General features: G+C 45.6%; 1 protein-coding gene across 4 annotated transcripts in view; it reads left to right on the forward strand.

The window, feature by feature from the left end:
* Nucleotides 1-26827, forward strand: part of COL12A1 (collagen type XII alpha 1 chain) — a 151778-nt gene that overhangs the window by 49948 nt on the left and 75003 nt on the right. For 3 of the 4 annotated variants that reach the window (XM_029047119.2, XM_029047120.1, XM_039914748.1), the window contains exons 14-26: nt 2528-2800; nt 8584-8850; nt 9824-10016; nt 11616-11737; nt 14743-14892; nt 14978-15097; nt 17027-17191; nt 17768-17914; nt 21188-21327; nt 22587-22716; nt 24580-24722; nt 25226-25355; nt 26588-26727. In XM_029047119.2, the coding sequence (XP_028902952.1) occupies nt 2528-2800; nt 8584-8850; nt 9824-10016; nt 11616-11737; nt 14743-14892; nt 14978-15097; nt 17027-17191; nt 17768-17914; nt 21188-21327; nt 22587-22716; nt 24580-24722; nt 25226-25355; nt 26588-26727 (2120 nt within the window). The remainder of the gene's footprint in view (nt 1-2527; nt 2801-8583; nt 8851-9823; nt 10017-11615; nt 11738-14742; nt 14893-14977; nt 15098-17026; nt 17192-17767; nt 17915-21187; nt 21328-22586; nt 22717-24579; nt 24723-25225; nt 25356-26587; nt 26728-26827) is intronic. The other variant, XM_039914749.1, reaches the window with a different exon arrangement.

Below are 26827 nucleotides of genomic sequence, written 5' to 3' on the forward strand. Positions count from 1 at the left end.
CAAGAATATTTAACACTTCAGAAGCCTTCTCTTCCTGCCGAAATGGCTTTGGCAGAGTCCTCTCTCCCTTGTCTTGACAAACTCTTCCCTTTCTGCGTTTACTGCTCACGCTTGCTTTGGCAAAGCTGTGGGGGATACAATTACCTTCTCATTTGTAGCCTCTCTTTCTGCACCTCCCTTCATGGGGAGCTTCATGGGGTGGGGTTGAGCTTGTTTTCTTGGTTGAATTTTCAGATTTTTCCTCTCCCCCACTTCAGACCATTATCTCCTCCAAGAGGCCTTCCTTATGAGATCTCTTTTCCTTGCTCCCTTTTATTCATCCCCACTCCCCGTTCCACCGTTCTTATGTACACATCTGTAATTTATTTATTTATATTCATCTCTGTCTCCCCCTCTAGACTGTAAACTCATAGTGGAAAGAAAAAGTGTCTACTAACTCGGTTGTACTGTACTCTCCCAGTGCTTAGTACAGCACTTAGTACAATGCAAGCACTTAGTACAGTGCTAGGCGATAAGTACAGTGCCCTGCACACAGTAAGCACTCAATAAATACAATTAAATGCATGAATGAATGCTCTGCACACAGTAGGAGCTCAGTAAATACCACTGATTGATACGGCCTGTCTTGATGCGGCAGAATAATCCTAATTCCTCTGCCTTTCCTTCAGAGAAATTGTTTCTGATCTTTCTACCATTTTTCATGGCCCTTCTCAGGGTGTCCATCTTCATGTTTCCCCAAAACCAGGTAAAGAAACTGTGAAAATACTCAGGGATTGTTTCAAGAGTGAATAGAATAGAGGAATATCTCTTCTAATGGGTAGTGGTTTGCACGCATTGGATGAAAATTGAGTCAGTATGGGTTGCAGTGAGAAATAGAAAAAAGTCTAATTTTGCTCCACAGATAAGATGTCCCGTCAGCAAAAGAAGTCCTTTTTTATGGAGTTTGAGTTTCTCAGAGTGGTTTGGGGTTTGGTTTCTAGCCCAGACATTTTTTTTTTTATTGCTCCTCAAATGATCAGGGTTGTTCCATAGGGCTTTCCCTCCAATGTTCCCCCGCTTTTCTTTCTTTTTTTTTGTTAGTCGATGGTGATAATTTGGTCATTCCTGCAAGCACATATTGTTTAACACAGGCACAACAGTCAACAGTATTTCTGTAAGGAACTTGGTTCTGGTACTTTTTGCTCTGCTAATTTGCTTTAGCATTCAGTTCTTTACTGAGAATTACGCTGTGAAAGCAGATAGTTTCGTACTGAAGTCATACTGTGGCAGGAGCCCAGTTTAAAGAAGCCAATATAAAGTGTCTTGTGTATTTATATTACATTAAAATATGGAAAGTCAGAGCTTTATTGGGAGACAGCTGGGCCTCCTGTTGAGATGAGGTTTCCATAGTTTTCCACTTGGACTGCGTGTCTATTTTTTGTTGAATGAAAAATAAAATCGAGATTGGGAAACAGACGTTTCTGATCTGGCAGGTAAGGCCGGGTCATTAATTTTGATGACTAATCACTTTTCAGATTTCCAGAAGAATTAGGAGATTTGAGTCTTGCCAGCGTTCGGTTGCCCTAGAAGGTAGATAGCCCACCTGCCTCTCCAGATGACCGTAACGTTGAGAGCCTTCAACGAGCCCTGGAATTCCGGGTGCATTTTGTGGTCCTCGGGATGAGGTTTGAGAACTGAAAAACTAGGGTCAGAGGGTTAGCTGACTGGAGTTCAGAAGATGGGGAGCAGCAAGGTGTAGCAGAGAGCGCACAGGCCTGGGAGTCAGAAAGTCACGGGTTCTAATCCTGACTCCTCCACTTCCTTGCTGTGTGATCTTGGACAAGTCATTTCACTTCTCTGGGCCTCAGTTCCCTCATTTGGAAAATGGGGATTGAGACCATAAGGAAGGGGAACTGCGTCACACCTGTTTTGCTTGTATCCACCCCAGTGCTTAGGACAGTGCCTAGAACACAAGTGCTTAACAAATCTCGCAATTATCGTTATTATTATTACTATCATTATTACTCTACACATAGTAAGTGCTCATTAAAGACCATTGATTGATTGGCTGGTTGGCAGGCTGGTGCGACAGCAAAGTGCCTTAGGGAAGAGTCCTAGGAAATTCAGCTTTTGGGAGGAAAAGTAGTGTACAGATGGTCATTAGACATCTTAGAGCTGGTATGTGGGCCGTAGGGATCTGCCTTGCATCAAGAAAGCAGCATGACCCAGTGGGTAGAGCTTGGACCTGGGAGTCAGATGGACCCAGGTTCTAATCCCGACTCTGCCACGAGTCTGCTGTGTGACTTTGGGTAAGTCACTTCTCTGTACCTCGGTTTCCTCATCTGTCAAATGAGGATTAAGACTGTGAACCCGTCATGAGACAGGTAGCGTGTTCATTCCAATTATCGTGTATCTACCCCAGCGCTTAGTACAGTGCTTGGCAGATAGTAAGCTCCTAACAAACACCACAATTAAAGGGAGCTACAGGGGGACTGTTCTCATCTATGATTAATCGGGCTTTCATCTTCCTTTTGTCGGCGTCTTTCAGAGCGTGGTTCGGCACGGGACCTAGTTACTAAAGACATCACGGACACCTCGATCGGTGCTTACTGGACCTCGGCCCCGGGGATGGTGCGTGGCTACAGAGTGGCATGGCGATCTCTCTACGACGACCTGGAGACTGGAGAGAAAAACCTCCCCGGAGACGCAATCCACACCGTGATCGAAAATCTGCAGCCGGAAACCAAATATAAAATTTCGGTTTTTGCCACCTACGGCAGCGGAGAGGGTGACCCCATCAACACGGAAGCCACCACGGAATGTGGGTGACATTTGGCATTCTTGGATCTCATTCCCTTTGGGGTTCAGACCAGTAGACAACGGGAGAGGAGGGAAAAGCTCAACTTTTTCACTGGGCTCCACCACATGTCTGCTACGTGACCTTGGGCAAGTCACTTCACTTCTCTAGGCCTCAGTTCCTTCTTCTGTAAAATGGGGATTAAGAGTATGAGCCCTGTGTAGGACAGGGACTGTGTCCAACCTGATTACCTTGTATCTACCCCAGCACTTAGAACCCTACTTGGCACAAAGTAAGTGCTGAACAAGTACCATCGTTATTAAAAATTATAATAAGGGTTTTAAGTAGAGTAAGTCCGGTGCTTTGTAACATCTCAAGAAAATGATCCGGGCAACGGCGTGACAGCATAGATTGGAGCAAGGAGAGGCTGGAGGCAGGGAGACCAGCAGTGAGGCTGATACGATTGTCTAGCTGCTCTAGATGGATTTTTCTCCTGCTGCTACTAGACTTTGCCGTGGTTCCTCTAGTTCTTCTCCTGGGCCAATTCCCCCCTCAGCTCTAGGGTCAGAAGCAGCGTGGCTCAGTGGAAAGAGCGCGGGCTTGGGAGTCAGAGGTCATTGGTTCGAATCCAGGCTCCGCCACTTGTCAGCTGTGTGACTGTGGGCAAGTCACTTAACTTCTCTGGGCCTCAGTTACCTCATCTGTAAAATGGGGATTAAGACTGTGAGCCTCATGGAGGACCAACTGATTACCCTGTATCTACCCCAGCGCTTAGAACAGTGCTCTGCACACAGTGAGCGCTTAACAAATACCAACATTATTAGAATCTCTTTCTCCCTCCTTTGGGAGTGATAGTTAAGAGGAACGGTTCAGTCAGTAGTATTTATTGAACAGAGAACCATACCAAGTGCTTGGGGGAGTGCAGTTGAGTAGGTAGACACGATCCCGGACCTCAAGGAGCAGACTAAGAGGGAATGTGTCTGTTTATTGTTATATTGTAGTCTCCCCAGCACCTAAGACAGGGTTTTGAGCGCAATAAACGCTCAATAAATATGATTGAATGAATGAATGAAGGGAGGATCTTAACTGTGACCCCTACCCATTTTCCCAGCTCATCAAACTGGGGAAAATGGTCTGATTTCCTAACCCATATTCCCATCATTGCCATGGAGGGAGCTGTCTTTTAGCCGCTGTATTTGAATCTCGGCTCCGCCACTTGTCTATTGTGTGACCTTGGGCAAGTCTCTTTGCTTCTCCATACCTCATTTACCTCATCTGTAAAATGGGAATTTAGACTGTGAGCCCCATATGGGATATGGACCGTGTCCGACTTGACTACTTTGTTTCTACCTCAAGCGCTTAGAACAGTGCTTAGCACATAGTAAGTGCTTAACAAATGCCATTAAAAAAAATAGCCTTCCCTCTAGCAGAAGGAGTAGGGAATTGAATGCAGGGGGACACCTCCCTATTTTTCTGTTGAAAATAGAACAGAGAGGCTTGTTGCATGATTAAGTCACTTCCTACAAGCAGGGATGAGAGAGTTGAGGATTTGCCTTAAGGGAACCTAACCCCTCCTCTCCCTTCCTCCTCACTTTAGCTCCAAAGTGAAATCTTTAGGTCTGGTTTGGCTGAGGTGGGGGGTCTACTGATTCAAACCAGAAAGTTCAGACAAATAGTTCTCATTTTGGCTTATGTCAGACATACCCAGACTCTCTACAGGCCTATGTACTTTTGCAGAAAAGCATATATCGTTCATGCATTTGGTTTCCATGGTAAATTAAATATTGTACCTGGAAAATACTGGCCGCCTCGCAAATCGCCAGTCATATACTTCGCTCCCGCGCCAGGTTTCGTTTGATGCAATAGAAAATTGAAATCGAGGGCTAAGGCAGGCGTAGAGTGCTCTGCACAAAGTAAGCACTCAATAAATACGATTGACTGAGTGCATCTCGCCATTGCATCAGCTGGTACCAGCATCTTCCAGGATCTAGGAGTGGATGCTTGTGTTGGAAAGTCTTCAGATAGGACATGCTTGAGTCAGGCATTGATGTGTGTGGCTGAAAACTTACCTCTCTGGGAAAGTTGGAATTTGGATTGGTTTTGTGATTATTCAGGCATTGCAAGGATGGGAAAGAATTTGCTTTACGGGCAGGTCATGGTGGAGGGAGAGCACTGTTCTCTTTTTGAATTTCATAGGTGGCCAACTCAAGTTAATCACAGTCCTCTCTGGTCTGGATCTTCTCCGAGGAGGGAGAAGCGAATGAATAAATCCAAGGGCTTGAGTCCCCTGCTGATCCCGTCGGTGACTGGGTGGGGTTTGTTACGAGGGAAGGGATTACTTACACTGTGCTTCGGTACAGGCAAATCGAGTTGGACACAGTCCCGGTATCATGTGGGACTCACAGAATCAAGCCCCATTTTACAGATGTGGTAACTGAGGTACAAAGAAGTGACTTGCCTGAAGTCACACAGCAGACAAGAGGTGGGGGTGGAATTAGAACCCATGACCTTATGACTCCCAGGCCTGTGCTCAATCCACTATGCCCTACTGCTTCTCCACAGTGAAGGAAGGTAGCTCATCTCCCATCATTTGTTGGTCAGTGACAGGGAGCGGACTCTCGGGTCCAGTCAATCAATCATATTTATCGAGTGCTTACTGTGTGCAGAGCACTGTAGTAAACCCTTGGGAGAGTATAATATACCAATAAAAAGTAACAATATAAAAATAAACAGACACATTCCCTGCCCACACAAGCTTACAGTGTAGAGGGAGAGACACAGTCTAGATAGAGGAAGAGCCAACCAACCAATCAATCATGCAACCAACCAATCAATCATGTTTATTGAGTGCTTACTGTGTGCAGAGCACTGTAATAATGTTGGTATTTGTTAAGCGCTTACTATGTGCCGAGCACTCTTCTAAGCGCTGAGGTAGACACAGGGGAATCAGGATGTCCCACGTGGGGCTCACAGTCTTAATCCCCATTTTACAGATGAGGTAACTGAGGCCCAGAGAAGTTAAGTGACTTGCCCACAGTCACACAGCTGACAAGTGGCAGAGCTGGGATTCGAACTCATGACCTCTGACTCCAAAGCCCGTGCTCTTTCCACTGAGCCACGCTGCTTCTCTACTCAGTGCTTGTCAGCCAGTCATATTTATTGAGCATTTACTGTGTGCAGAGCACTGTACTCAGTGCTTGTCAGCCAGTCGTATTTATTGAGCATTTACTGTGTGCAGAGCACTGTACTAAGCGCTTGGGAAAGTCCAACAGAACAATATAACAGACACATTCCCTGCCCACCATGAGTTTACAGTCTAGAGAGTCCATGCTGTATAGCATGACAGTGGGGTGAGGAGTGGGGAGGGGCAAGATAAAGGTGGAATATAGATCACCGGGGGCAGGATGGCCTAATGGAAAGAGACTGGGCCTGGGAATTACAAGACCTGGGTTCTAATCCTACCTCCAACACTTGCCTGTAGGCCACCAATCTGGACCGTAAGCTCATTACGAGCAGGGAAGGTATCTGCTGATTCTGTTGTATTGTACTCTCCCAAGTGCTTAGTACAGTGCTTGCACATAGTAAGCACTCAATCAATACTGATGGATTGTTTGCCTGCTCTTTGACCTTGAGCAAATCACTTCACTTCTCCGGACCTCTGTTTCCTCATCTGTAAAATGGAGATTCCTCATCTCGCTCTTACTTAAACTGTGAGCCTAATGAGGGAGAGGGACTGTATCCAACCCGATGATCATGTATCTACCTCAGTGCTTAGTACAGTGCTTCATACGTAATCAGTGCTTGAACGATCCTGCCATTATTTCCATTATTGGAGTTGAAGTCTGAGGTCAGTCAGAGAAAGTTGAAAGAGGAGGGAGAACTACAGATCTGAGTCCACAGAAAGGCCAAGTCCAACTGGTTTGGGATGGAGTCAGAGCTGACTCAGTGTGCTCTAGTGGAAAGAGCATGGGCTTTGGAGTCCGAGGACCTGGGTTCTAATCCCAGCTCTGCCTCCTACCTGCTGTGTGACCTTGGGCAAGTCACTTAACTTCTCTGTTCCCTCATCTGCAAAATGGAGAATTCAGTGTCTGTTCTCTCTCCTACTTAGACCGTGAGCCCCATGTGGGACCTGATTAGCTTGTATTATCATTACCGCTTCAGTGGACACTGCCCCAGGATTCACAGGGGAAGGTTCCACGAAGGTGGAAATCGAGACTGCGTGTTCTTCTTACTGTTGCTCCTCTACAGGAGCGGGGCTTCCCAAAGCGTGATGGTTGACATGGAGGAGCTCTAATATTTTATTCACGGTTAGAAGACTGCCCAAATTTACTCTTGGTTGGAATTGTGACCTCCGAATTCTTCACTTCAAAGCAGGATTTATTGCTCTATTTATCTTCAGCTGCCCTTCCCTCTACTCCTTTTTCTAAAATTGGGAAAAATTCCTAGGCATTGATCCATGCAGTTTAAAAATCTATTCCTGTGAAGGAATGTGTCTACCCTTTCAAACAGTCAGATGCTCGAACTGGATAAAGTGAGATTTTTATAAACAGTGCGGTAGGGTCAGTGGCTACAAAATCTTTCAACTACTCAGGGAAGTTTTATTCCTCCTCGGGACTCATTTTTTATCCGCAAACCACTTCACCGGGATTTCCAAGAGCCAAACACGATCGAGACGGAGGTCAGTTAGAGAGGTTGATTTGATTTTGAGCAACGCTGTCTTCAGGAGGAATCGTTAACTTGTCCTAGGAGGTCAGTCAAAGCAGCTCCTCCCTCTTCTGAGTAATCAGTTTTATGGTCCAGTCTTTCACATCACTTAACTTGTCATGTGGTTGCTGTTTCAGTGGCAGTGTAGCAGTAGTCGAAGTAATAATATTTATTAAGTGCTTACTTTGTACAAACTGCCATTCTAAGCAGTGGGAGAGAATACCCACGTGGGAATTAGTCTTGGTCCTTGTCCCTTGAGGGGCTCACGATCTAAAAAGTCATAGTAGTCCCGTTGTGGGCAGGGACTGTCTCTAGTTGTTGCTGAATTGTACTTTTCAAGCGCCTCGTACAGTGCTCTGCCCAAGATCATAGGCAGACAAGTGACAGTCAGGTTTAGAACTCAGGTCCTCTGACTCCCGGGCTTCTCCTCTTTTCACAAGGCCTCACCACTTCTTTCTTTACGAGTGAATTACGGGGCGGAAGCATTTACTGTGTGCAGAACACTGTACTAAGTGCTAAAATGCCAAGGAGTGGGTATAGATGATCACAGCCCCCAAGGATTTTGCAAACTAGAGGAGACAGACATAAAAATTAATTGCAAACAGATATGGAACATGTCCACCAACTGAGTTATACTATACTCTCCCAAATCCTCAGTACAACACTCTACCCACAGTAAGCATGCAATAAATAAGAAGCAGCATGGCTTAGTGGAAGGAGCACAGGCTTGGGAGTCAGAGGTAGTGGGTTCTAATCCGTTGATCAGCTGTGTGACTATGGGCGAATCACTTAACTTCCCTGTGCCTCAGTTCCTTCCTCTGTAAAATGGGGATTAAGACTGTGAGCCCCACTGGAGACGACCTGATTACCTTGTATCTACCCCAGTGCTTAGAACAGAGGATAGCACATAAGTAAACGCTTAACAAATGACATCATCATTATTATTATCGATAAATACGATAGATTGACTGACATACGTAAGCTCCATGAGACCTAGGGGTCGGGGTGAACATCGACATGCGTAAAGGGAACGGGTCCAAGTGGATAGGTTCCTTTCATTCATTTGACTTAGGAGGTTTAAGATCTGATTTTCCCTCCAAAAGTGTCTCGAGGCACCAAGAGTCTGAGAGTGGACGACGAGACAGAGAATACGATGAGGGTCACCTGGCAGCCAGCCCCCGGGAAAGTCATCAACTATCGGGTCGTGTACCGGCCCCGTGGAGGGGGAAGGCACATGGTGGCCAAAGTCCCGCCCACCGTGACGTCCACCGTGTTAAAGCGACTCCAGCCCCAAACCACGTACGACATCACGGTCCTCCCGATCTATCAGGCCGGGGAAGGTAGACCCCGCCAAGGCTCAGGGACCACAGGTGGGTATGGCTGGGGGGAGGTGTGGGAGCGATGGCCTCTTCAATGTTGCAGAAGTCTGAGCGACAGCAGCCACCACTGCCGTCCCAGTCTTCTACTTTTATAAGGGTCAATCATTCATTTAGTCATATTTACTGAGGACTTACTGTGTGCAGAGCACTGTAATACGCTCTTGGGAGAGTACAGCACAACAAAAAACAGTCACGTTGCCCACCCACAATGAGCTTACAGTCTGCCGGTGCCCTTCTCACCGGTGTAAGGCGGGGTGGGATTGAAGCTCCAAGTTGGCGTGAAGGGGCCGGGGTGCGGGGAGGGGGTCGGAGAGTACCGGTGATGTTGCTTAGTGGTTCGGCAGGGCGGAAGGCCGAGAACACATGCTCCTGTCACAGGTGACCGTCCCCCGACCCCCCCACCACTTTCCTCCCTCCCGCGGGGCAGATGAGGATCATTTCTGAAAAAATGACACTCGTCTTCTTGTGCAGGCCAGGACGGCCATGGCTAAACTTCCAAGGTGCCTTAGGGAGATGGAATATGGGAATATCTCATCTGTCTCACTCACCCATGTCCTGCCTCTGGCCTGGAATGCCTTCCCTTTTCATATCCCCCAGACTGCCCCCGTCCCTTTCAAAGCTTTATTGAAGGCACTTCTCCTCTGAGACCTTCCCAGACTAAACCGCCTTTTACTCAGCTCCCCCTCTCTTCTGCGTCACCTCGACTCGCTCCCTTTGCTCTTCCCCCGCCTCCCCGCCCCGTGGCACTTATGTATATATCTATAATTCTATTTATTTATACTGATGCCTGTCTTCTTGGTTTGATGTCTGCCTCTCCCCTTCTAGATTGTGACCCCGCTGTGGGCGGGAATTGTCTCTATTGCTGTATTATACTCTCCGAGCGCACAATAAGTACGATTACGTAAATGAATAGAAGCTCGAAACAACACCTTGGGGGATTTCATTTCCTTCCTTGTCTTTGCAGTGTCCAAGTTTAAATCCCCCCGCAACCTCAAAACCTCCGACTCCACCATGTCGAGTTTCAGAGTCACTTGGGAAGCAGCTCCCGGCAAGGTAAAGGGTTACAAAGTCACCTTCCACCCTACCGGCGAGGACCGGAGACTGGGGGAGCTCGTCGTGGGCCCCTACGACAACACCGTCGTTCTGGAGGAGCTCAGGTATGTGTCTCCCCTTCGGCCTTCTCCTCAGAAAGTGAGGCTGGGCTTCAAGCAGGACAAAGACTCCCCACCTGGGGCTGCATCACCTCAGATCTCCAACGTGCTCGAGGGCTGACCTCATCGCAGGCTCCCAGGGGCCTGCCCTGCCGCGGAGGGTGGCCCTCAACTGAGAAAGTGGGATTCAGCCCTAAGCTAAACGCTTTCAGGACCGAATTCACCTCTTACGACTCTTTCCAAGAACAGCCCCTCTTCCCAAGAGTAGAAGGAAAACATCGTCTGGATGAAAGAGCACAGGATGGGGTATCGAGAGACCTGACTTCTAATCTCTGCCCCTCCACTTGTTGATCAATCAGTCATATTTATCGAGTGCTTACTGTGTGCAGAGCTCTCAGGAGAGTATAATATAATAAACAGACACGGGTCCCTGCCCACAACGATCTTACAGTCTAGAGGGGGAGACGGACATTAATATAAATACACATTTTTCTGCCTTGTGACCTTGGGCCTGCCACTTAACTTCTCTGCGCCTCAGTCTGCTCATCGGCAAAATGGGGATTAAATGCCTGTTTTCCAGCCCCCTTAGACTGCGAGCTCCATGTGCAGCAAGAACTGTGGTTCATATAATTATCTTGCTTCCCTCTACCACTCAGTGACTGGCACGTAGTAAGCGATGAACAGAAATCAAAATTGTCAACATTATTAGTGTTATTACCCCTAGCCCCTGCGGCCCTGCCCGCTTTCAATATCCGACTTCCAGGGCAGCCCGGAAGGATGTCGCCTTCTGGTCGTCCGCACAGGAGGCCCAGCCCACCACTGTTCTCTTTGATAAGGACCAGTGACTCACGCTGAAATCCTGGGGTTCGATCCACTTCCCTTCTGGGACATGGGTGAAGGCAGGACTTTGAACTGGATGCCAGTGGGGATGGGAAGGGGGAAGGGTAAGATGGTCAGCGTTGCCAGCTCTAGGATCTTTAGCCCACAACAAGGAAGTTGGGTTTGAATGGAGCGGCCCATTCATTACGACAAAATGAATGGACCATTGTACAGGATGGAATTACACGCTCGGTCTTCGGGTTTCTGGCCTGAACCTTCTCACTTAGAACCACCCTGGGAAGATGCCTTTTGGCAGCGAACAATATCGCAGTCACATAAGCCAACGGACTCATCCGCTTCACGTAGCGGGCAAGTCCAGGTCAAGGGCACCGCCCCTCTCCTTAAAGAGGGCTGGACTGAGGCATTTTAGCAGCAATTACGTACCCGAGCACGGGGGGCTTAATGAGGAGGGAGTCTGATGCCAGTGGTGTTACGAGCTCCCAGCCCCCGAGTGTTTTCTCCTAACCAGTGGGGTTTGGAGACCACCTGGCCTCCTGGATGGTGGGATGACCAGTGATAACAGAGATCAACAGCCGTGCCCCTACCTCCTTGTTCAGATCTCGTTCAGATCCAGGAGGAGGTTCTGCCTCGAAATCTCTTGTCACAGAGCGGGGTCCACAGCGTGGTAAAACTGGGATTGAAAAGAGCGGGACCTTTATTATGGAAAAAGAAGGAACTACCTTGTCCCCACCTAAAACACGGTGTGTTTGTGTTTAAACACTGCAGGGCAGGCACGACGTATAAAGTCAATGTGTTTGGAATGTTTGACGGAGGGGAGAGTTTGCCGCTGATTGGACAAGAGATGACAACGCTTTCGGATTCGACTGTGCCCCCGATTTCATCCATGGGTAAGCAGGTGCACATAGTGCACATTGGTCTAGTTGATAGAGCACAGGCCAGGGAGTCAGAAGGTCCTAGGTTCTAGTCCCTGCTCCGCCACTTCTCTGCTGTGTGGCCTTGGACAAGTCATTTAACTTCTCTGTGCCTCGGTTACCTCATCTGTAAAATGGGGATGAAGACTCTGAGCCCCTTGTGGACAGGGGCCGTGTCCAAATCTATTAACTTGTACTACCCCAGTGCTTAAGACAGTGTTTGACACATTGTAAGCGCTTAACAAATACCATAATTGTTATTAATTATTATTATTAGTGCCAACTTAGGTCAGTCCCATTGTCTGTCCAGCCAGGACTGTGTCTCTGATGGGTGTAATGGGATGCTTCCTGAAATGCCGATGGTTACCTTCCTAGATTATCGACAAAGTGGTTAGGGGTGGACCATCTCATCCCTGACTTTCCCCTCTAAGATCTACATGGGAAGCAGCGTGGCCTAGTGGAAAGGGCACGGGCCAGGGAGTCAGAGGGCCTGGGTTCTAATCCTGCTCTGCCATGCACCTCCTGTGTGAGCTTGGGCAAGTCACTTAACTTCTCTGTGTCTCCAATCTCTCATCTGCAGAGATCTGTTCTCCCTTCCACTTACTCTGTGAGCCCCATGTGGAACCTGATCGACTTGTATCTACCCAACTGCTTAGCACAGAGTATAAGCACTTACGAATACCACAATTATCATTATTATTATTGTTGTTAATATTGTTATTATTATTATTGTTTCTCCTAGGCTATGCAGTTCTTGCCCCTTAAAAATTACGCTGATCAATTCTTGAAAAGCTGCAAAGGTTATTCAGTCGACTACGAGCTTCATTTCTATAACTTAATATATTTGCGTTCCATTCAAACCAGATTTGGTGCCCGATTTGATGTTTTTGATGATGCTGTCAGAGGACTCACTGCTTTTAAAATCTTTTTCATTCTTGTTTAGAAGTCCCCTTTAGCATCATTCCACAAACACAATATTATCCACTCTGTTTTTTCTCAGGGCAGTAGATATATTTATTAAATGCTTACTATGTGTCAAGTCCTATTCTGACCGCTGGTGTAGATGCAAGTTAATCAGGTTGGACACAGTCAATTGATTTGGTCACTCACTGTGACAACTTTTTTTTTCTTTTGGAACTGTAGTTTTATTTTTATGTGGTGATATTAAGTGATAGCTTTATGTCAAGCACAGGTGCTGGGGTAGAAACCAGATAAGGAAATTGGACAGAGTTTCTCTCCCTCATAAGGGTAGGGGAGAATAGGTATTTTATTCCTTTTTTACAGATGAAGAAACTGAGTCACAGAGAGTCGCAAAGAGCGGGAAAGTGTCAGGGCTGTGAGGGACTAGAACCTGGGTCATGTGACCTGTTCATTTTCTATTAGGCCACAGGGAAAATGTAAATACCATTGACATTTTTCTTCACTACATAGTGACAGTTGCTGAAGAGGTGTTTACTAAGGGAGTCCAAAAGAATGTAAAGTTTTAAAAGTCAAGAGAATTTACTGGCCTTGGAAAGAAGCCGTGTTTAATAGACAAGGGTCACCCCGAGTCAGATTACATAACTGTATCCGGCTGGTGAAATCATCGCAAAATAATGGAGCAAGAATCTTTGATATTAATGCGCCTGCCTCCGTTGGATACGAAACGTGTTTGAATTTCCATAGAAAGACCATGGATTTTCTTCCTGAGCTGTTTACCTATGAAAGATTGCAAAGTATTTGTTTATGTCGATAAAGACTAGATCTGTGTTTTCCATGCAGAAGAGGACCGCGTTCTTAACACTCCAGGTCTGGGAATGAGTACTCCTAGATCCACAGGATTGGATTAATTGTGGAGCGTAGATGAACCCGCGGGATCTTTCCACTGGGACAAATGTGGATTGACTTTTCTCAATGGAATTTCTTCCACCAAAAGACCAGAAGCTCCTTATGGCAGGAAGCCAGAAGCTTTGCAACTGGTGGTCCAAACTCCAGTATGCAGTTTTCCAAGGGCTGATAAGACCATTTAAACTCTCGAGTCTTTCTGTTTCTTATAAATGTCTCAGCGTTTCTACTAGGATGCAATTAACTGATTCGTATTTTTCTTCCGTAGCTTTCGAACAGAGGACCTTGGAAATTATTTTCTTTTCATAGAATCCCGGCTTTGTATAAATGTTTGTACTTGTTATTTCTACACTTCTTAACTCGTGTGTTTCATTTGTGTACGTTCTTCTAAATTGTCCTCTTTCTCTTGATTTTTTTCTAATGTGCAAATTTCCTCCACCATCTGTATTTATTCAATTGCTATAAAGAGCAAATGATGATGTTTACTCAGTTATATGGAAAATGAGGGACTGTTAGATGTGTATAGAGTGAATAAGCAGAGACTATGATCCAGGGCCATATTACTAGATTCCCTAGAGATAGATGGGCTCAACCTATCACAATACAGGCTTTAAGGCTTTGAACTCTAGATCTAACTCAGTTAGAAAGAAAAATCCACCACCCTCTTCCTCTCATCAGTTTTCACCCTCCACCTCACATTTACTAGTGATGTGGTGAAGTGATTGGGTGTGGGTTTCTTGGAGAATTTGGAGCTCGAAGTGATGCAAGACATTTATTTTGGTCATGAAAGACAAACAAACCAAAAATAAACTCCTCTCGATTGCCCTGCGCTGGCTGTTGTTTGGGCCCCGTCTGAACCGATCACGCTAAGCCCGCCGTGGAACCTGGACAGACGGTTTTCAAAAGTCACCATTTGAAACCTCTATTTCTGAAATGGAGGGTTGGCGTGGGGGAGAGGCAAGTGATTGCCGAGAGGGTGACGAAGAGAAACATCTTCCTCGGAGCCAGGGAAAGAGTTTGGGAAAGTGGACAGGTGAGATAGTGGCTTGGGAAAATCACTAGGCAACCCAAACCTCCAGTGGTAGCCAGTAAATGAGCCTAGAAATGCCCCAACTGCTTTCTCCTTCTAACCTGCGTCTTCTAATTGCCGTGGGCAGGGCTGGAATGTCTCACCAGAGCAGAAGCTGACATTGTGCTGCTGGTGGATGGTTCTTGGAGTATCGGGAGACCCAATTTCAAAACGGTCAGAAGTTTCATTTCCCGAATCGTCGAAGTCTTTGACATCGGCCCGAAAAGGGTGCAGATTGGTAGGTCTTGTTCTCCCCCAAACACTTCAGGCCTCTGCAGAACCTGACAGGAAAGTGAACTGATAGTTCCCCGGGTGTTTTTCAGCCCTGGCCCAATACAGTGGTGATCCCAGAACGGAATGGCAGCTGAATGCTTATAAGGACAAGAAGAATTTGCTGGAAGCTGTGGCGAATTTGCCATACAAAGGAGGCAACACCCTGACAGGTAAATGGGGCTTCACTGAGGAAAACCTCAACGAGCAGAACCTCGTGGGTCTTGGTACTGTGTGAATGAGAAAAATAGCCCAAATGGTGGGTGTAGTTTTAAAATGAAAGGTTCATTATAACCCCAAAGTGGGGGTGGGGGGGGTAGGGGGTGGGATGCGTGTGTATGCGTGTGTGTGTGTGTGCTCATGCATCTGGGTCTCCCTAGTTACTTTTCTAAGTCTGTTTTTTGGACTACTTGGAAATCCGTCCCCAGGCCATTTGGATTAAAAGAATCTCTCTGGCTAGGCCCCCACTGCTTCTACAACTTCTTCTGACACAGAAAATCCCAGAGTTCTAGAACTGGGAGGGAACTCAGGAGTTGGTCTGTCCAATCCTTTGATCCCAACTAGTCCCAGGTCTAAGGTTCCCAATAATAATGATGATAATAATGATGATATTAGTTAAGTGCCTACTATGTGCCAACCACTGTTCTAAATGCTGGGGTACATACAAGGTCATCAGGTTGTCCCACGTGGGGCTCACAGTCTGAATCCCCATTTTACAGATGAGGTAACTGAGGCATAGAGAAGTGAAATGACTTGCCCAAAGTCACACAGCTGACAAGTGGCGGAGCCAGGATTAGAACCCATGACCTCTGACTCCCAAGCCCGGGCTCTTTCCACGAAGCCAAGCTGCTCCCAAGCCTTCCTTGTTTATCCATTCACAGTTATATCATCACCTCAAGGGCCTCGAAGGCCTTCCCCATGTCCAGCCAAACTCTTTCCCTCTTCAACTGAAGCCCCTTTCCACAAGTTCGATCCCCAGTGGGTCTGAGGAAGTGCCTCCTCACGAACACCTCCGTCGATCTGCCAATCTAAGAGGCTGCTTGGTCTGCCCTCCTCTCGGTTAGGCAATCCTTATTCCCTTAACCGTTCCTCATAGGTTTACTCTTCCATCACCCAGATCGTTTTAGTCACTCTATCTTGGACTCCGTCCAGTTGGCTCACATCCTGTTTAAAGTGTGGCGAGGAGAACCAGACAGCAAATTCTAATAAGGGCCAGGCCAGAGTCGAGCAGGATTGTTTTCTGACTCTTGGGTGTTGTACCCCTATTGATACACCCCTTTACCCTGTGGGGTTTTTCAGTAATGGAACTGCATTGTGCTAACTTGCATTCAGCTTGAGATCAACTATGATTACCGGATTTTTTTTTTTTTTACGTTGCTTGGGCCTCACCCGTAATTGTGTTTCACTGTGTCCTTACCTGCACCCGTCCTTTTTTACAGGAATGCTTTCCCGCTTTGTTAGAGCACTGGGGATTCTGTTCCCTCCTTGCGATCCAAAGCGTTGCAATTTAGACTAAATCCTACCTTCATCTGGCCTCGGTAGAACAGCGTGGCTTAGTGGATAGAACAAGGGCCCGGGAGTCAGAAGGACCCGGCTCGACCGCTTATCTGCTGTGTGACCTTGGACAAGTCACTTCACTTCTCTGTGCCTCAGTTACCACCTCTGAAAAATGGGGATTAAGACTGTGTTGAGCAGGGCCTGTATTCAACCTGATCAGCTTGTATCCACCGCAGAGCTTAGAACAGTGCTGAATAATAATAATAATGTTGGTATTTGTAAAGCGCTTACTATATGCAGTGCACTGTTCTAAGCGCTGGGGTAGATAGAAGGTAATCAGGTTGTCCCATGTGGGGCTCACAGTCTTAATCCCCATTTTACAGATGAGGTAACTGTATATGTATGCTCAACACATGGTAAGAGCTAAACAAATACCATCATGATTATTATGAGAACAGTTGGAGAAAGAGATGAAGCACTCGGTCCGAAATACCAGGAATTCTGAATCACTGAGGCCTGATTTACTGAGGTTTTTAGTTAGGTTATGTCTGTCATAACCCGGGAGTCCATAGACTTAATAATTGCCCTTTCCAAATCACATTCAGGGATGGCACTGAATTTCATTCGACAAAACAACTTCAGGCCACAGGCTGGCATGAGACCTCGTGCACGCAAGATCGGGGTTCTCATCACTGATGGAAAATCCCAGGATGATGTAGAGGCACCTTCGAAGAAGCTGCGCGATGAAGGGGTGGAGCTGTTTGCCGTGGGTGAGTACCATGGCCTCAGAGACCAAATTGAACTCGCACTTGATGGTTTTTGACAGGTTTACATGACAGTTTCTTTGGCAAAGAATCTCCGGAAGGTGGACAAGACTTACGGTTCCATCTCACACACAAATACATTCTTGGTAACCAATTGGTGTCATCTTTTCCATCTTTTTGTGTGTGTGTATCCAAGGAAACAAACCGCAGGAGGAAAATAAAAGCTGGGCGACAATAAAAATTGCATGCTCTCAAAAGTCAGGACATTTTCAAAAATTTTCGTTCTTTCTCACAGCAACTGGGTTTGGCTCGTCATAGTTCTATTTTGAATCATAGAAAGACGTCTTTTTTCTTTTCTTCAAGTGGAGAAGACCTTTTCCTGTATAGAGCAACTCTGGTCCATTCCGAGGTATAGATTTATGGTTGGAGCTCAGAATTTTGTTAAATTTCCAATCCAAGTTGCTCTTTTAGCAGTAGAGGGTGGCACAACAAATTGAACTAGTTTTTTGGAAAGCACAGAGTAAAGAGGTGATGTAGTTCTTGTCCACAAAGCACTGACACTCTCCCTCTGTTCATGTGAAGGTATTAAAAATGCAGATGAAAACGAGTTGAAGGCCGTTGCAACCGATCCAGATGACACACACGCATACAATGTGGCAGATTTTTCCTTCCTCTCTTCGATTGTGGAAGACCTCACTGCCAACTTGTGTAACAGCGTCAAAGGCCCAGGTACGTTTCCTTGAAACTCTCACCGTCAGTGGTATTTATCGAGTTACTATGTGCAGAGCACTGTACTAAGTGCTTGACTCTCCCGACTCTTTTTGCTTTTCATAGCTTCTCGTAGCCTGTTGGAGGATTGTCTTTTCATTAAAAATGGTGTCAGCAGTTATCGACCCTTAAAATATCTCCTGAGTCACCCTAGGCCGACATATGTGACCCTGTCTCCTTAGAGAATACGACACTGTCGGTCTGAAGGTGTTAGGCTGCCTTAAAAGTCCATTCTCTTCCAGAGTTGGCTGACAGGAATAATAAGGTCACTCAGTCCACCCAATGATCTCCCAACACAGTTGGCTCTGACTAGAGTGGAGGTTAAATCGACAGAGGTGTAAACTTCTTGACTGTTTTCTGTTAAGCTGTAGCAATCTTGCTATAATTGTCAACCTGAGGGGCGCAAAGAGTTCTGATAGATAGTGGCCAAACCATGTCCCGGGTGGCACAGTGATTGCAACCGATACGATAGTCTGACTAATAATAATGATGGTATTTATTGAGCACTTAGTATGTGCCAGGCACTTTACTAAGCACTGGGTTGGTTTCAAGCAAATCAAGTTGGACACAGTCCATGTCCCACATGTGGCTCACAATTTTAATCCCCATTTTACAGATGAGGTAACTGAGGCACAGGCAAATGAAGTGACTTGCCCAAGCCCCCACAGCAGACAAGTGGCAGATCCGGGATTAGAACCCATAACCTTCTGACTCCCTGTGCTCTATTCACTATGCCATGCTGCTTCCCGATGCTTAGCTCACTGTAAGCACTTACTAAATTTCATGGTTATTATTAGGAAAACAAATAAGAAAATAAGTGCCATACAAAGTCAGACCTCTGCTCCATCCTACCTAGAATTCCATCTCTGAGAGGAGCACCAGAATGCTTGGAGGAACCAGATGGTCCTAGCCATCTTTCCCATCCAACCTCACAGTACAGGATGGCTCATCTAACCTCCTTAGATTTTCCCATCATGGAGCTAACTTCCTGAGGATTGTTTAGCTTTCCTATCCTGAAACAGAAAGAGCCGTGACGGCCTGGATGATTGAGACCAAATCCAACTGGGTGAGGAAAGAAATCATTCATTCATTCATTCAATCATAGTTATTGACCTCTTAATGTGTTCAAAGCACTGCACTAAATGCTTGTGAGAGTTTGCTATGAAAATAGACAGATACATTCCCTGCCCACAGTGAGCTTACAGTCTAGAGGGGAGCTAATTAGATTCACACTTTGCTGTCCCTGCAGTGCTCTGGATAGAGGTCAGGGACATCATTATAGCTGAGGCTTCTCCTTTTACTCCTTCCCCTAAATTTGCCTGATTTCTTTGGTGACGGTGCAGGCAATAGAGGAGCTAGAATTCCTCTAATCCTTGGTTGCACCTCATCTGCTCCTGCAGAAGGTAGTCGAATGATAGGAGGGTTAATCAATCAATCAATCGTATATATTGAGCACTTAGTGTGTGCAAAGCACTGTACTAAACACTTGGGAGAGTACTATAGTCTCCCCCTCCAGACTGTAAACTCATTTTTTGCAGGGAGTAAGTCTGTTTATTGTTATACTGTACTCTCCCAAGTGCTTAGTACAGTGCTCTCTATACAGTAGGTGCTCAATAAATGTGATTGAATGATTGAATGAATGAATGAATTCAGTATAAAGGAGTTGGTAGACCAGTTCCCTGCCCACAACAAGTTTACAGTTTAATAATACAAATACTGTAGGGTCCAGGAATCTGCTTCATTGAATTCTCCTTTCTTGAGTTTCTTCCTCCCACACTTTCCTGTTCAGATTTTATGTTTTCTTTGGGGATTTGGACAGCAGGCTGGCCTTTCCCAGGAAAGAAAGAGCAGCTCTGCAAGCCAACATTTGTAGACTTCTCTCCTGGGCAAGCTCAAAAAGTTGTAGTCTGATTCAATGGAAGGGAGGAGGTGTAAACATCTTGGCTCTATTTTCCGTAAAGTTGTATCAGTCTTGCCGTAGCTGTATTCAAGCTTGTTTTACTAATTGTTTTGTACTTTTGCCCATGACCCAATTTCAAAGAGCCTTAGGAGGCTAAGAATGAGAAAAACTGTCCAGTTTTGGCTTGCAAAAGAATTCACAAAGCCGATGACTCCAATTTGGTCTTATTTATGGAGGATTTTGCTTTGCTAAAGAGACCTCATTGGGTCCTAAGTATAGTCTCTGTCCTGTGTCCAAAGACCATTCCTCAAATAAATGTCCCCTCAAACCACTCAAAAAATATTCTCGCTTATTCTGACCCACAATTTGATTATGCATATCCACAGATGGGGCCAGGTAACTGTAGTTCTTTCCCAGCAGGTGGGACTGAGGGGTTGGGTTGGGGGGGTAAGGGGAAGGGCAGGGAGGGAAGGGTGACTGTCTCGTTACCCCACCCCCAGATTCCTTCTTGCTCCCCTGAGGGCATATTTCTGGAGGAGGGGAGAGCTGAGGCTAAGCTATATGAGAGGGAGGTGCTTGCATCTGTGGATATCCAGATACTCTAAACAAGTCATATTTCTTGAACTCTTACTGTGTGCAGGGCACTATACTAAGGGCTTGGGAGAGTACAATATAACAGAGTTGGTAGGCATGTTCCCTGACCACAGATTTGCTAGATTATTAGTCAAGTTTCAAGGTAAAATTAATCTCCCTCCTTATCCCTTCCCCAGCTATATAACTCCCTTGTTGTCACCTCCATAGACTGTAAACTCATTGTGGGCAGGGAATGTGTCTGGTATATTGTTGTGTTGTACTCTCGCAAGTGCTTAGTAGAGTGCTCTGCACACAGTAAGCGCTTAATAAATATCATTGATTTATTAATAAAAGGAGTCAGGGCTAAGCCCTTCCAGGTTTAATTGAATTAATTAATTAATTGCATAATCTCTGGTTTATGGAGGAACATAAACTTTTTAGAATGACTCATCTGATATTTTGCCCCTTTTCTATATAACAAACTGTTTAATGAAGGATAATTTTCCACCTCATTGTCATCAATTCAATCATATATATTGAGCACTTATTGTATGCAGAGCTCTGGACTAAATGTTCGAACATCAATTCAATCATATATATTGAGCACTTATTGTATGCAGAGCTCTGGACTAAATGTTCGAAAGAGTACAGTATAACAGTATAACGGTGTCAGTAGATCCATACCCTACCCACGGTGAGCTTACAGTCTAGAGTGATTAAAAAAAAATGCAAATCTTTCATCCTTTGTTTCGACGGCCCAGGGGATTTAGAAGCTCCTTCCAACTTAGTTACTTCTGAGCAAACTCATCGTTCCTTCCGAGTGAGCTGGACCGCCCCCTCCGACAGCGTGGATAGGTACAAGGTGGAATATTATCCTGTTTCTGGAGGGAAACGCCATGAGGTGAGTAAGCCGGGACGTTCCTACTCTAACCCTAAGAAACCCTCAATTTTCCTTCTTTGGGGGAGATAGGTGGGGGCTCTTTGGAAAGCCTTAAAGACGTTCTGTGTCTGGGTTCATAGGTTACCACTTCAGTGTTAAGGGGAGGGGCTGAAGTGGAAAGGCTCAAGGGAATGGAGGTAGTTGGAAAGAGATTTGGCTTGTTGCATTCTACTGCTTCGTCTGAAATTAGATTAAGGTTTTGATAAACCTTGACTAAGTGGAAAATAAATTCCTTTTGGATAGACCTAGCTGGTTGGGATAACTGTAATAGAATAAGATTGCAAGAAGTGACATTACTGAAGCAGACTGATGGTCTCACCCTGTCCGGGATTCTTTCTATGATACCGACACCAGAGAAGAGTTGAAAGAACCATAGAATGATTGCCTTCCTGTATAATAATGTTGGTATTTGTTAAGCGCTTACTATGTGCAGAGCACTGTTCTAAGCGCTGGGGTAGATACAGGGTCATCAGGTTGTCCCACGTGAGGCTCACAGTTAATCCCCATTTTACAGATGAGGTCACTGAGGCACAGAGAAGTGAAGTGACTTGCCCACAGTCACACAGCTGACAATCGTCATGGTTATCCCATGCCTCCATAACCCTTTCTCATCTTTAACTTTCCTTTAATCAATCAATCATTTGTATTTTTTGGGCACTTACTGTGTGCAGAACACGTAAGAACTTGGGGGAACACAATGCAATGGAGTTGGTAGACATAATCCCTGCCTGCAAGAAGCTCACCTGTCGTGGACCTCTTGCCATGCATCGGTTCAATCCCTTCTTGAATTTACTGGTATTTCCAGCCTTCACAGCTTCCTCTGGGAACAAATCCCATGAGCTTATTGCTGTTGTGTGAAAAATGTAACCCTCTCTTCATCGGCTAACCAGATAAACCAAAGATGGAAGTTGAATAAAGGCCCATTATCCAGACTCGGTGCTTTGAGAGCAGCAGATCCATTTTTTATCCCCCCCAAGGAAAAAAAATGTTAGACTGTGATGGATTCCGATGATTTTATGGGAGGAGGAACTCTGTCTACGAGAAGAGTTTTATTCAAATAGGAGGATTTGAAAATAGAATTTTCTGGTTCATTGCCCTCCTTAGTCAGGGATTTTACCATGCCAGGTTAAGCCTCCTGTCATACTTAGGGGCTGGTAAATTTCAACTTCAGCCAGAATAAAACCACATGGGACTTGAGCGTTCATTGGTTTTCTTCCCAGTTTTATGTGAGTCGTCTGGAAACCAGTGCAGTTCTGAAAGACCTGAAGCCCGAGACAGAATACGTTGTGAATGTGTACTCCGTGGTGGAAGATGAAAACAGTGAACCTCTGAAGGGCACAGAAACAACCTGTAAGTCCAGATTCTTCAGCTCTTATCCAGGTTTCTCCCTACCCCCAGCATTTTACAAGGGAACTGATCGGACAGTCGCTTCCCCCATCTTCTCTGCCCGAACGATCCGGGAGAAGACAGGAGGAACCTTAGCGGAAGAGTTAGTGATGGCATTTGGGAAGGAGGAACGGATGGGGAAGCCCTGCCCTGTTGATATCTAGACATTCGCTCCATCAGTTAATTGGTGATAGCTGTTGTGAAGGTACTGTGTGCAGAGCACTGTCCTATGCACTTGGGAGAGCACAATAGGGTAGACACGATCCCTACCTTCGAAGACATGATCCCTACCTTTGAGGAGCTTACAATTTAGTCCTACCCCTTTACAATGCCTCCTTCCCCAGGCTCCTGTATTCCACCTATCTCCTCCTCACAGAAGACTTACTGACCAGATACCAGACAGCTAGAAAAAGGTCAAGGTTGCAGGTGAAAACCCAGTGTAATAATCAATCAGTTGATCGAATTTATTGTACACTGTACTAAACACTTGGGAGAATACAATGTAGCAGAGTTGGTAGATGACCATAAACCCCATCAGAGAGACGAACACACAATCATAAATCTTATCAAAGTCCCCATCTACTGCCTTGAGCTACAAGACATTTGGACCTATTTTAATGAGCCCCTAAATTCAGTGTCAGAAAAGATTTTATTGCGTTATTGTACATTGATTGTACATTGGTTATGTACTGTGATGGAATCTGGGTTGTTTAAAGTGGTAAATTAAGACTTGGGAAATTCCTGGGATCTTTAAGAGGGGAGCTTGAGGGGCCCCCCGATTAGATAGAGATGACCTACTTCTGAGTCATCCTGGCAGTTCAGTCAGGACTAAACTGGGATCTCCAGAAGAGCTGCCTAGAGGCCTAACTAGTAGGTGGAGATCCTTGCCTCCCACAGCCAGAAATTTACGGGAATGGGACGGTGTCGAAAGGGCCTGTCTGCTGCCTCCATTTTCTGGTCCCAGTAGTATCCAACTATCACAAGGTTTTTCCTAGCTCCAGCCCAGCTGGGGGGCTTGATGTCTGATCTGTATTTTCAAACCATTTCTAGTGTAATGAAATTTCATTACAACAAAGGGATTTTGGACACCGAGGGATTTCCAGCGTGCATTCGCTGATTGCCGAGATTCGGAGGAATACTCAACCGTAGCTGAGAGACACATTTATGCTGTTCTAGATTGAGGCCAAGAAGCTTCCAAAGGCTGCTTCAGCTATGAATCCTATTCCATGCTAAATTCCTAATTTGAAACTTGAAGTGTTTTTTTTTCGAAGAGAGAAACATCGCATCCACACTGGGCAGTGGAACTTCGGCAGGGTGGATGATTTTACCTTTAATGGGAAATAAAGACAAGACTTGGGGGACTCATTCATTTATTCAATCATATTTATTGAGTGCTTACTGTGTGCAGAACACTCCACTAAGTGCTTGGATGAGTACAATATAACAATAAACAGACACATTCCCTGCCACCAAAAAGAGCTGACTTTAGAAGCTAAGTTCTTTTTGGGCCACCCCATAACTCATTGGATGTCCTGGGACTTGAACATTTTCATGTTGATTGCTCCACTATGGTGTTCTGCCTACTGGGTATTGCAACGCTTGGTTCAGAACCAGACCTCGGGGCTATAGAGTAGGGAGATGGGGCAGGGTGTTGGAAAAGAGTTATATGAATACTTTTTCTTGTTTCGCTGTGATTTCTTGAAAAGACCTATGCTCCGTTCTGAGTTTATAGAGCAGAAGTAGAGAGTCACATAATAAAACAGACAAGGTCGAAGATGTGAATGGAACTCGGCGGAGTGATGAACGAATCGCTTTTGGTTTTGACAGTGTCGGTCCCCTCGGTTCAACTGAATGTTTATGACATCGGACCCACCGCCATGCGGTTGCGATGGCAACCGCTCAGTGGGGTCACCGGCTACACGCTGACCTACGAGCCCGTCAATGCTACCCGGCCAGCCAGAGCCAAAGAGGTGAGAGAAGTTGTTCTCCTTTTGGAAGAGAGCCATCGTCTGGCCGAGGGAATGCTGGCAAAGGGAAGAGAACACTGCTCTTTTCATTGAGGCACAATGATCTCAGTCGGGGTGTAATAAATCACAGTGGAATGGGCATTTCTTAGAGAGATAAAGTCGTTAAGAATCCCTCTGCTTGGCTCTCCCCACGGTGTCAATGGTATTTATTGAGCTCTTATTGTGGGCGGAGCACTGTTCAAAGCACTTGGGAGAGTACAATATAAAAATAAAACAGATACAATCCCTCTTGCCATCCCATCAGTCAGTCATTGGTATTTATTGAGCGCTTACTGGGTGCAGAGCACTGTACTAAGCACTTGGGAGAGTACAATATAACAATAAAACAGACATATTTCATGCCCACAGCAAGCTTACAGTCACCCAAAGGATCCCCATTGACCGTAATACTACACGACTTCCTCTTTTACATCTAATCCGGCAAATACACCTCTTTTTATGTACAGATGCGTGTTGGACCAAACGTGAATGACGCTCACCTGGTGGAACTATTCCCCAACACAGAATACACGTTAACTATGAATGCAGTGTTCGGTGATCTCACCAGTGAGCCCGCCACCGCCCGTGAAGTAACCTGTAGGTCTCCATTCACTTGATGTTTTTCTTTAAAAATATATATATAACCCTAATGTCGTATATATTTTATATGTCTTCATTTAAAGCCCGAGGCGACTGGGAGTTGTTTAATGATTTTAGACTCTGTGCCTGTAGAGTTCTCCCGAAGGTCGAGTTGTCAGATTTTAGGCCTTGATGGCAGCCGGATTTATGGGTGAAATGTGTGGGGTATTCATTCATTCAATCATATTTATTCGATGGTAAATATGAGCTGCCTGAACACGAGGACGGGGGAACTGAGTTAGTGAGCCCTCTCGCCCTACAAGCAAGTTAGAAGGGCGTTAGAGTTCAGCTCTTTGGCACCGCAGGGAGCTAAGGTCTCGGAAACCCAGACAAATCACCACTACGGCTTAGTTTACATCCCTGTGGACTCCACAACCCTGAATTTGCATTTGGGGAATCAAGCTGAAACTTCCAATCGAGAAAGACTGGCAGGGGATTCCTTCTGTTGGCTGTGAAAACTACTCTTTCATCGGCTGAGGAAGCAGAGATTGGCATGGCTTGGGGTGCTGAGACTGGGTGGGAGGAGAGGGTATCCACTGCAGACAGAGGCCGTGGGCCCCCTTTAAAGATGTTCCAACTTTTGGTTAAGGACTGGAAATAAATAATCAGTTTGAGTCTCTTGGTTGGGTGCAAGAGTTCAGGCTGACACTTTTTCAGTAAAAAGTCAACATTTTGGTCTTTAGTTAATAGAATTCAGAAATTGTCTTTCTTTGGAAATAGTTTGCAAGCTGCTGTTTCAGTTTTGCCTAGGGGATTCCTTGGCACCTAATGTTTGGCACCATTTTAGGCCACCCTCTTTTTCCAGTATCCAGTTTCATCTGCACCCTTAAGGAAGCAGCCCCCTGAGGATCATTTCTGCTTTACAACATTTTAGAATTAGAAACATTAACCTAAGATAAAAAGAAGGGGGTGACTGGTTACCGAGAGAAATTTTTTCCTGCTTTCAAAACTGGTTTAGGTTATTTGGTTCAGTTTTAACACCATACCAACCAGAATTTCTTTAGCCAATTTTGCAGGCAATGCAGTCAAACATATTACTTGTGCCATAAATATTTTTACGATATTTCAGAAAAATATTTCATGAAAGAGCATTTATTTTCTCTCCTCACTTAACTCTTTCTCTACTCAGAGGTTTTTTTTCCCCATCACTTGGGAATCATAGCTGGACTTTTCATTCTGTGTTTTTGCAGTACCCTTACCTGGAGCTAAAGGTTTGAAAATCAGAGATGTAACCCACAGCACTATGAATGTCTTTTGGGATTCTGCTCCTGGGAAAGTGCGTAAATACATCGTGAAATACAAGACGTCTGAGGAAGAAGACGTCAAAGAGGTAGGTGGGAAATTATTAAGCAAGGGTTTGGAAACGACACTGGTTCTCTCCTGGGACAGAGAATTAATTAAAAACTGGTAATTAAAACTGATGACAGCAG

Source organism: Ornithorhynchus anatinus, chromosome 19 (genome assembly GCF_004115215.2).
Source record: "Ornithorhynchus anatinus isolate Pmale09 chromosome 19, mOrnAna1.pri.v4, whole genome shotgun sequence".
Taxonomy (NCBI): domain Eukaryota; kingdom Metazoa; phylum Chordata; class Mammalia; order Monotremata; family Ornithorhynchidae; genus Ornithorhynchus; species Ornithorhynchus anatinus.